A 12,162-nucleotide genomic window follows, 5' to 3' on the forward strand; every position below is an offset into this window, starting at 1 on the left:
ACCGTGACGTGGTCAGAGTGCGCCAATGCCGGGCAAATGCGAATAGTGCATGGATGTTTACGATTATATTTTACCTTTTTTTAAGAACGTGCGTTAGTTGTGGAAACAGATGTAAGAAAACACAGTTGTGGGAGTGTTTTTGAGTGCCGGTGAGTAACTGTGGCTTTGTTTTGTTGTATTACATCAATTAAAGGTAGATATTTTTGATTAAACAACCGTGTGTTGTTGTAAAATTCTAATATCTTTTTTACTTTGTAAACTTGTTTATTACGTATATTTTGTCATGGCACTATGATAAATATATCATACAGTTGGATATTACATATTACATATTATTATAAGATGCTATGTAGTTAAAATAATGTTCTGGAACACACACACACACACACACACACACACACACACATATATATATATATATGAAAGAATATTTTTTTAATTATCTAAAAAATAACATTGTATTGCCATCGTTTTAGTTTTTTGGACATGGAGCATTTTTATTCTTTTTTTTAAGTGAAAACTACTAATTAATGTCAATATTAGTAATAAAATGTGTACGTAAAGCAGTTGCACATTGGATTGTTTAGGGTTATTGTTAGGTTGGGTTACTGCACATTGCATTATTATTATTTAATAAATGTTTTTATGCTGTCTGGGTGTTTTTTAATTCCATCCCATCTGTCTGTCCTCATTTTCTTTCCTCAGTAACCATGGCAACCGCCACCAAAACCCCCCCAGGCGCCGACCCGAAGCAGCTGGAGCGCACCGGGACCGTCCGAGAGATCGGGTCACAAGCCGTGTGGTCGCTGTCCTCGTGCAAGCCAGGTGTGTGTGTGTGTGTCATTTATTCTCTGTTTTCGATCATCGCACACCTGTGTTTAGTTTTTCATTGTGTCATTCTCTTTCTGTGTGAAGGCTTTGGAGTCGACCAGTTGAGGGATGATAATCTGGAGACGTACTGGCAGTCCGATGGCTCTCAGCCACATCTGGTGAACATTCAGTTCAGGTAGAGCCACGATGAGTCTCGAACAGCCCCTGTATGATTGATCCACAGCATCGGGGGTCGATTCATCTGCCATTATTCTGACATTATAAAACTATTGTTTACAGCTAATAAATGTGTTTGTGTGATTGACTGGTTGACATAAATGCTAGTCAGTTACTAAACACACAGATCTAATTATAATTACACAATGTGGGGATTAATTCATTTTATTAATCACAAATTAAGTGCACATTAAATTTGGCTACGAAATCTTCCCCAAAATATCACTTAAAGTCCTTATTGTGTTAAATGAGAAAAGCATCACTAGACATTACAAAAATTAGCTTTAGAAATAAATATTTAATTTGATTCAACATTGAATTTTTTTACACAAACTTTCAGGCTACAACAGCCACGAGGGTAATTTAATGATGACAGAATTTTAATTTATGGGTGAACTATATCTTTAATGGGTTTTTTATTAAATATGGACATTTTTTTAATGGAGTGATACTCTAAATAAGAAACTACAACTGCCAGTAGGTGGCGGTAAATGTCTAAAGTCATTGAGTCAATTCATTAATTCGTTCAATTAATTCAGGAAGATAAAAACTTATACAGGGGCATTTCTGCCCTGATATTCTGATTTTTAGGGTCTTTCTAACTCCATTTATAGGCTCCATCATGCAGTGAGTTGTTTCTCAACTTCATGTTCATTAGCAATCAACACACACACACACACACACACATATATATATACATATATATATATATATATATATTATATATATATATATATATATATAATTTTTTTATCCATCTATTCATTTAAAGGACTTGAAAAGTGGAAAATTAATTATTATAGATCAAAGAAAAATCATGTAGGTTTATTTAGTAAATATATTTCTAGTTAAGATCCTAAATATTTAGCTGATTACTTGGTTTGTGTCTGTGAGCACAATGTGATTGAAATAAGTTTTGAAAAATCCTTATCCAGTAATAATATAACTGTAAAGGTTATGGAAATGCACTCATCAAAAGATGCTGTAATCATTTAATCTCTAAATTTTGTTGTATATCAAATAAAAGCATTATGTCTAGCCACACAGAAAAAGATCAAACAATCTTTACATTTTTAGTAACTTTAGTTCTCTGCTCAAATTATATATCATATTGGATTGAAATTTCAATGCTTTGCAGATTTGTTCATTAAATATCATTTAAAACAAGTCTGTATTGGAAAGAGTGACAGACACTTAAAATAATTCTGACCAAAGATCAGTGAATACTGTTTAGAAAACAGTAAACTGGAATGTTTTAAAGTACGCATTCATGTTTTATGATGAATATTCTAATATATATTTGTGTTTGTGACTGCTTAAATGTTCTAGACACTGAAAGGCTGTGATTGTGTCATGTTAGGAGGAAGACCACTGTGAAGATGCTGTGCATTTATGCCGATTATAAATCTGATGAAAGCTACACTCCCAGCAAGATCTCGGTCCGAGTGGGAAACAACTTCCACAACCTGCAGGAGATCCGGGTAAGAGACGCGGATCACGGACAGAACCGACTCCAGCTGAATAACCACACCGTTGTTTTCTTCAGTAGTTGGTTCCGGAAGTAAAAACCACATTCAGTTCTCCACAGGGAAATCGATTTTTAACGATAATTTATAGACTTTAAAAGACAGCCGTGCTGTGAGCTATGAGGTTGTTAATCAATAGTATTTTGCTACTATAGAAGCTTGTTTCCGCCACAGAATAAAACATTTTAAAAGATAATTGTGACTTTTTATCTCACATTCGTGAGATTTAAAGTCAGAATTGCGTGAAATAAAGTTGAAATTCTGTGTTATAAAGTCAGAATTGCGAGATATAAACTCACAATTCTGATTTTATTAACAAGTTTAAGTTTATATCTCACAATTCAACTTTTCTCAGAATTGTGAGATATAAAGTCAGAATTGCGAGATATAGACATGCAATTCTGAGAAAAAAAAAGTAATTTTTCACAGTTGCAACTTGATATCATGAAATTCTGACTTTATAACAAACAATTGCGACTTTACATCACGCAATAATGAGAAATAGGTTGCAATTGTGAGAAAAAAAGTCACAATTACCCTTTTTTTTTCTGTGGCGGAAACAAGCTTCCATAGACTGCATTATTTCAATTTAGTTTTAAAAATAATCGTATTTAAAAGCAGAATTCACTGTAAAATTCAGCTGTTAAACTGTGGAAAAACTACATTACCCATAACGCTGTACAGAAAATTCTACCAATCGAAAAGACGAAACAAGCAGAACATGCCAAAAGATCTCGTTAGCGCCACTCTAATGAAGCATTGTGAATTCTCTACGCTCTCAAAAAACATATTTGAATATGACAGCTTAAAATATAGTGTTTTATATACATAATCAACATGTTTTTAATGAGTAGATTTATATTTCTCCATCATTATGCTGTTCGCAATGCTTTGTGGGATTGTAGTTCTTTCCCTCACTACAGCACTTATGTTCACAGTCTTGTACCTTTGTATTTTTGTCAGATTTTCAAAAACTTTTTCACTTCAAATCAAAGTTTGTAATGTTATGATTCTCCTCGAGGCTGGTTGGCTTGGTTCATGGCTTAAATGCATTAACAAAGACTTTTTTTGAAATCCCTATGGGAGAAATGAATGGGAAAAATAGTTCGGGAACCAACGGCGCTGCAAAGGTAGGCGAGCGCTAATGCACTCTATAGATGAACTTCACACAGTTACACAGATGATTTACTGCTGAAATTAAATTAGTCTCATATTTAATTAAGTTTGCATCATTGATTCTGTTTATCACTGTGAAGCTGCTGTGAAACATTCTGTATTGTAAAGGACTATAAAAATAAAGGTGACTTGATGTTATAGCCTTAATCTATAAGCTCAAATACTTGATTGTGATTGGTCGTTTGTGGAATTCTTTGGTACATTATTTGTATGTAATGATGTTAAACGGTATAATTGACTTTTTTTTTCTCTCAGGCAAGTGAGAATCACTCTGTGGTCTCGTTGTTGTTGCATAATAAACTTATTCATAACCTAAATCAATCTTTCGTGCCTAAAAATGTATGTATTTATTTGCTTAAAACCATGTCTAAACAATCAGAATAATATGCATTTTCACAGAATAAACCCTTGGATTGTAACACAAGCGCGTGTGTGTGTGTGTGTGTGTGTGTGTGTGTGTGTGTGTGTGTGAGCAGCAGCTGGAGATGGTGGAGCCCAGCGGTTGGATTCACATCCCTCTGTTGGATCTAGTAAACAATCCCATCAGAACCTTCATGATCCAGATCGCCGTGTTGGCAAACCACCAGAACGGACGAGACACACACATGCGGCAGATCAAAGTCTACACACCCGTGGAGGAGAGCTCCATCGGCAAGTTCCCACGATGCACCACTGTAGACTTCATGATGTACCGCACCATCAGGTGACCGAGGTGCCTTCCCATAAGACTCTGTTCTAGATTTAAATGTTTTCAGTTGTTTTAAAATGTGCCGAGGTGTGTTTTGTAAAGAGAAGAGTTCAAAGTTCAGTTTATGTACACATGCAAATCTACGGGAAATAAATGTTTGTTTGAAATAATGAAAGCAGCCTGTGTTTCTTGATGCTCTTTTACAGCAGGATGAATTGGAGAGATACAGCGCTCTCATGTTTAGCTTGTTTTATTAAACTGTGAAACACACGGATTGCTCACTAAATCTCTGCATGCTTCAGTGTGACTGATTGGCTTTTACTCAATTTTTCGGAGACATGCATGGGTTTTTATCGGTCACTGTGTTTAAGTGGTAACCCTATACAATAAGGTTTCATTTGTTAACATTACTTAATTAGTTGACATGATCTAACAATGAACTATCTCTATGGCATTTATTAATCTTAATGTTAATCTCAACATTTGCTCCTAGATTTTTAAGATCAAGAGTTGTATCTGTTAACATTAGTTAATGCACTGTGAACTAACATGAATAAACAAAGATTAATAAATGCTGTGAGTACATATTGCTCCTTGTTATTTCATGTTAGTTAATGCATTAACTAGTGTCAACAAATGAGACCTTATTGTAAAGTGTTACTGTTTAAGTTTGTGAGCTTAATACAGTACAGACATAAATATTTGTATTTAAACATTCAAACATGCACTCTTAGCATACAGGCCTAATCAATAAATATAGCTGCAATTATCAGGGCCAAGCACAAAAAGGAACAACATGACAGGGAAGCATGGCTGGGAGCTTGAGAAAAACTGCAGCAATAAGTAATTAAATATGTTTTAGATTATTTTATTCAAAATGGCAGATATATCACAAATACATTCACTGTAATATGATTAACTTGCTTATCACTTTTGATCAATAGGTGGCGCTGTTTTACAATATAGTGTGGTCAATGTGAGGTAACAATGACATAAACTGTTTGGTGTCAAAATGCCAAAGCATTGCAGAGTTGCAGCCACAGAATCACTTAGGACTCAGGAAACTTAGGCCTCCGAGTCGTCTTGGTAAGGTCTTCGTCCTCATAGCTCAGCTAGGCAGTATGCTAGATTGCTGGCTCTCTGTAACCCAGGCTCTCTGTAAGTAGTAGTAGATAACTTTATTGTCCCCCTGGGGCAATTGGGTTTGCGGTGCAGTCGCAAGGCACTTCATGACAAAACATCAGCCATATGACACAAACAAATACATTACAATGCAATACACTATACACCCCTGCATATAACCAGGCCAACTGGAGATCTAGCTTATTTTGACTGATTTAAGGCTTTTATGGCTTGTGGTACAAAAGAAAATTTGGATCTGTTCTTGGTCATAAGGGGTGGGCAGAAACGATGCCTAGATGGCAATAATTTAAAATGAGATGCCAACGGGCATGTGTAATCACATACAATGTTATTGGCCTTTCTCACCATTCTGTCTTTGTAACATGACAGAAATGAAACTGTAACCCAGGTTCCCTGTAACCCAGGCTCCCAGTAAAGCGTTCAAGTCCTCCTGGGAAATTCGTGTTTACGAGGTGGAAGTCATGTTTACGACATCATGTGCATTCAAGTCATTTTCGTCAGAGTAAGATGGCGGAGTACATTCTCTTAATTAATTACACAAAAATACAGCAAGGTTCCTAAAATATACTGGTATTCAGCCATGTTTCTCACTGACACGCCCCCAACTCGTAAAGATCGGGGCCTAAAGAAAATCCTAAGCGTTGGCGTTCATGTGCGCCATGACTTTACGACATGACTTGAACGTACAATAAAGATGTGAGTTAAGAGTAAAAAAAAAAAAAAAAAAAAAAAAAAACCTTAAAGGGTACATAACATGCACAGTTTCACCTAATCTCATGTTAATCTTGAGTACCTATAGAGTAGTAGTGCATCCTTAATATCTCAAAAAAGTGTTTAGTTTTATTATATTTAGAAAAGAAAAATACAGCTTTCCGATTCTCTCCGGAAAAAGCCGAGGTCCTGGAGGCGGAGCTATAGAGTCAAGCGGTAGTGCTTGATTTCCAGCAAAAGACAGAAATCTGATCCAGTTGTACTTACATGACTGGGGTCTTTTATCACTGGGACCGCTCCACGTTTTAATAGCAAACGATTTGCAAATCCAGCGTCGACCTGAGCCTTGTTAATAAAACATTCGTCACTGAAACGACCAGAACACACAACCGCACTTCCTACACTCCGTTGCTGCATCCACTGTTCCTGTAACACTGGGTTCTTTGGAAAACTGAACACGGTAAGCTTTCCCTCACATCCAAATACACACTTTTTTGGAGACATTCTTGAACAAATCCTATGCAGCGCTGCCGATGATTTCCTGTTGAAGCGCGTTGATGTGCGTGGTCTCGCTCTCCTCTAGTCGACGTGCTCGCGGGCGAGCTTTTCCGAGAGAAATGCTCATATAAGGAGTTCCACTCTGATCTACGTCATTAGATCCACGATCTAAAAAAAACCAGCCGAAACTTGTACCAACCCGGAAGTAAGATTTTCAGCATAGAAATTCTCCGTTATTCGTCCAAAATATTTTTTTAAAACTTTGCCCATGTTTAGCATGAGAATCTATCTCTTTAACACTGTAAACAACTCTGAATACATGAAACACCATTGTACCCCCCCTTTAAGAAAAATAAGCGTTTTAGAAGGACAGAAGAATCACCCAATCACTGATTGTTCTGCAGTGACTGACACTTCGATGAGCCAATAGCAGCAGCTCATTCAGGTCGCGCCCGCGCCTCTGTCAGCGACTCAGCGTGAGCATCAGATGAAGAGAGTGTGAGTCAGACGAAGGGATCTCCAGAAACTATCCGCATTAAACGATTGATTGAGAGAGAAAAGTGACTAAATATAAAGAAAGGATTGGATTTTTGAGTGGACGCGATACCTTGGAGAAGCTGTCGTCGGAGTGAGAAGGGGACGAGGCAGAATTAGAAATAGTGGCTGATTCATTGCAGACCCACGGAGCATCAAAGCGCAGCGAATGCGAACTTCCTTGTTTAAACATGCATTATTATTTTCCTGCCTTGGTGAGTCATATTTCAAATATTAAATTGATGTTATGGAAGAAAAGTGTTGCAAACTCGGCAAGTGTAATATTAGTGTGTTTGCATAGACTGCGTCTGCGTGTACACTACAGACAGCAAGTCAGAGTTAAATTGCACGTGGGTTTAAACTAGGGTCATGAAACCCCCCTCTTTCAGCTCAAGTCTACCTCACAATCTTTTTGAAAAATGCAACTTAAAGGGGCGTGGCAGGAGAAGAAGAGGGGGGCGAGCAACTGTCATCTGTCAGTGGCCCATACCGACTCTCAATAAAAATCAGGGATAAAACGTGAGGACATACAAGATTATTAAAGTCCAATGAAATACACTGTTTGTCCTTTCCAAAGTAACTGACGCGTGCGATCTCACCCGTGTGATTATTAGATTGTTCAGTGCATCAGATCAGCTGCTAAATTCAAAGATGTTTGGCGCGTTGGCTGGCACTGAGCCAGAGATAGACGCGCTCAGCGCTGTCATATACCAAACTATTCAGTGTTTTCATCCACATAATATTTATTTTATGTTTCAGATATTTAAATAAACATAAGTACTAGCAAAACAATGCATTTATAGTTTGTTAAACAATCACGTCTATGGAAGAGGCTATATAACTTCTTTCAATTATAAATTGACGACATGTTTTATTCATATCAGATACACATTGTGTGTTATACAAAATTTTATTCTATTCTCCTCCAACATCAGCGGCTACTTGCTTACATGTAATTCGGGAGAAGTGGATGATTTGACGTGTTGTATACAGGGGCGATTCCAGGATTTTATAAATGGGGGGGCACAGGGGGGACCAAGAACCAGTGAGGGGGGGCCCATGGGAAATCAGAAAATTCAACTGGAAAAACTTCTCCTAAAGTAGAACAGTCTTTTTTTTTTTTTCAATTAATGATTATGCAGTCTTTACTTACATACATCATTGTTTATTCTTTCAAGCAGATATATTTATTTGTATGAATTAAATATAATTAATCTTTATTAAAGCTATTATTAAAGAGCGGTGAATGCTTTTCTCTTTTTATTTTGTTGTTTGAACAATATTAAGTGTACAGAAGGCATTAGGTTTATTACGCACTGTCACTTTAAGACCGAGTGTGCAGATCCAATTGCACTGCTAATGCACATCCGATATTCTCACAACTGTACGTTCTGTAAAGACATAACCGACTGTGTTTACGTGAATACTCTCAAAAACGGACATGTTGTGTGTATTTGTCCATTCAGACGCGAAAGAGAGCTCAATTAGCTGTCTATGTGCAGGGCTGCACTCTTCGGGTCGCGTGTGTGTGTGTGTGTGCACAGAAAAACATACCGAATAAAGCTCTCTTTCGCGTCGTCACTCTTATTCAGATCTGTCCATATGTCTGCCCTTCTCTTTCTCCCAGACGTTTACATTTTTGAACGATTTGTGAGACATGCAGCATCAAGCGCATTCCAACTCGTGTGCCGCTGGGTAGATCAGCACGTTACAATTCAAATGTGCGCATCTACCACAAACGCAAATCAGTTCTGACTGGATCTCTTCCCCAATCGTCCCTCCCTAACATTTTCGTCTATTTTTTATTCGTTGACAAAAATGTCAATACATTTTCGTCATAGTTGTCGTTATTTAAAACTGTTTTTGATATAGCTATCGTCTCGTGTTCGTCTGTGAAAAAGTGTCGTTGACTAAAATAATGGCGAACATTTTTCGTCAACGAAATTAACAATATAATATACTGTAATTGAGTGTGTATACCATAAACAGTGACATGTCGAGGTGTCTCTTTCCTGACTCCTGTTTGAAAAACGCGGACCAGCAAATCAAGCAGTGATTGACAATGCTCTGATCCAATGGCGTTGGGCATTGTCATGTTGACAGTAAATCTAGCCCAATGATGTTGGGGGGGCACCAGGGGGGGCCAATCATATTCCAGGGGGGGCCGGTGCCACCCCGTGCCCCCCCTCTAGACACGCCCCTGGTTGTATATCCGACAGATTCGATTCTCTGAACTGCGGCGCCCATCTCGCATTTTAGATCAGCTAACATGATCATTGGTTTTTAAACAACAAAACACAGTCACTCCTCGAGAATGGTGTATGTTACAAACAGTGTTGATAGCCAACCAATCTCCCGCAGCCAGAATCTAGCCCTGGGAGCATCGTGGGGAAAGCCATGCAACACACCCTTACTATTACTCCACAGAAACATACACTTAACCCTTCGCGACCCTTGAATGCCTCTCTCATCTATTATGTGATCTCACAGTTTGATATTTCCTGTCATTGGAAATCACCACGTGGTGTCATGAATAATTAAGAGACAGTGTCTTCTCATAGGATAAGAAAACTCAGTCTTGTGAATAATTATTAGACACCAATGCGTCATCTAAGAACTATAGTGCTCTGCCACGTCACAGTCTGTGACATGTACACGCCCACAATGTAGATTTTAAACCTGGAAGATGATAATAGCTAAAATATTAACCGGTTTCCCCCTACAATTAAATCTAACAGATGCTAACATTGTCTTCAATGATGTTTAACACGCATACCTCTGTTAAAATCTCAGAAAATTTAGTTTAGGGTTTCATGACCATTTAAAGCTAGTCAAATGTGAAAACGAGTTAATGAAGTGTGACAAATGGTGCGTTCAAGTTTAACGCACACGAACGCCACCACAATGTCGTAAATACGAGTGGGAAGCTCGCGATTTCTTTTAAGCCCTCATGTATTGAATCACCATAATGTGCGCACATTCACTAGCACGTTTCAAAAGTGTGATAAGATTTGCGTGAACGGACCAATTATCTGCGCAATACAACTGAAGCCTGGTTTATTTATAATATCAATGATGTGAGTGCAGTAACCTAGTTCCCTAAGGATTCAACCCCAATCCCATTGAAGACGAAAATGTTAATTTTCTGGTTGTCATACTCTCAGTTACAATTAAAGTTATTGAGTCCATGCTAATGTACAAACCTAAATAGCTAACGTTAAGTTGTCACGTCATGTACAGTAAGTAAAAAAAAAACCCGATGGCTCAAAACAGACATCTGCAATCGTGATGACCATAACACGCCGCTTCTTTCGCTTGCATTGTGATCTGTAAACCTTCGCTTCCAAATTAATCTTGTTACCTACCATATTTATTTTAAAATCTTTTATATATCCCTCCATGGCATATTTAAGTCCCACTTGAATGCTCCTCGACGAGAGGTGGTCCTTCTGTGTCCAAAATGTGTCCAAAAATCTTGGAAGTCGCAATCTGATTGGTTGAATTCTACAGGATGTCCGGGAGACGTGTGTGTCGCATTCTTTATCGGTCCGCCTGGAAATGAATGCCGTGACGCCAAAACCCCTTGTGGAAGAAGTAAGCCGTTGTGTGTGACAATGAACACTACCAGGATCAACTAAACGCTGGATTTTCAAAAGTATGTGTAGTTTGCAGCTCCATTGTTAGAGTAAACTTCCACAACGTTCTTGAATGAATAATTTATTAGATGCACACCGGTCTGTTATTGTAGGGACATCAACTTTATATTGTCACGCCCCTAAACATGACACGGAACAAAACGAACAGTGATTGGTTGCGTTACGTGTCAGTAAGGCGGCCTCTGGGCGATCCTTGGTAGGGGAACGAGACACTGCGTCTCTTTTCCATGCTTCAGGTATTCCTGCACACGTCTCTTTCAGACAAGTAGATGACATATTCTACAGGTGCCCTTTTACACTCACAGTCTCACCAGTATTGGCATCGTAGGTTGTCTCAGGAGAGAAAATGGTAAGTCATGTAGTGATGTTACAGCTCCACCTATTCAAAACATATTTCAACAAGGTTGAACGAGGTGAAATGTTAACAGTCACAACAAGCACATGGAATAATGTCACACATGGAAAGATTATAGGGTAAATCAAAACAAAACAAAAAAATGCCTGCATATATGAACAGAAAACACCAGTGGTGGCTCCTGCAAAATCTCTCAGAGGGGGGCAAATGTTTGGATGATTGATAAGGATAAGGTCCACCCATGCAATGGATAAATTAACAGCTTAAGCATGTAAAGGCAACTTCACTACTTTAATATTAATGAAAAATAGTGACTCTTACAATAAATCTCCTTGTTTGTTTCTATATGAGTGTCAACAATTCAGCAGCAAGTCAAAATCAATTCAAACAAAGCCCAGCCAGGATGCGAATTTCCAAAAACGTTTACTCCAATTTCAATTTAATAAGAAACAACTGAAATCACATAACTCACTATTTACGCTACTTGCTCTGGCCAGCGTAGAGATGATGCATATCGGTGACACCTGTAGTTGTCCATGCGATGTCCGTCCCGTTTTTGGGATGGAAGAGAATGCAGGGGTAGCAGAATAAAGCATTAGCTACTTTGCAACCTGCTAGCCATTTTATCCGCTCGTACCAGTTCCTCGAGAATCCTCTATTATATGATTTCCCGCCCTTGGTAGATACTTGTTTTATTTTTAAATTTGGTCTTGGTGGCCCTAACTCTTTAATTGACAATTTATCCTGATTACTACGACGGCTGAATGGTATTTCTTTTAATGACATGATAGAATTAACTGCGTTCACCGTGACGTTGTTCAAGTTCAA

The 12,162-nt window shown here is 38.0% G+C and overlaps 1 protein-coding gene across 1 annotated transcript; it reads left to right on the plus strand.

Annotated features, from left to right (window-relative positions):
- Positions 1-17: 17 nt before the first annotated feature.
- Positions 18-4,601, plus strand: anapc10 (anaphase promoting complex subunit 10). Its single transcript, XM_079850063.1, has 5 exons — positions 18-149; positions 706-825; positions 916-1,006; positions 2,408-2,528; positions 4,226-4,601. Exons 2-5 carry the CDS (start codon positions 711-713, stop codon positions 4,454-4,456), a joined length of 558 nt encoding a protein of 185 aa, XP_079706189.1. The 5' UTR covers positions 18-149; positions 706-710; the 3' UTR covers positions 4,457-4,601.
- Positions 4,602-12,162: the final 7,561 nt, after the last annotated feature.

Source organism: Squalius cephalus (assembly GCF_949319135.1).
Source record: "Squalius cephalus genome assembly, chromosome: 18".
Lineage (NCBI taxonomy): Eukaryota > Metazoa > Chordata > Actinopteri > Cypriniformes > Leuciscidae > Squalius > Squalius cephalus.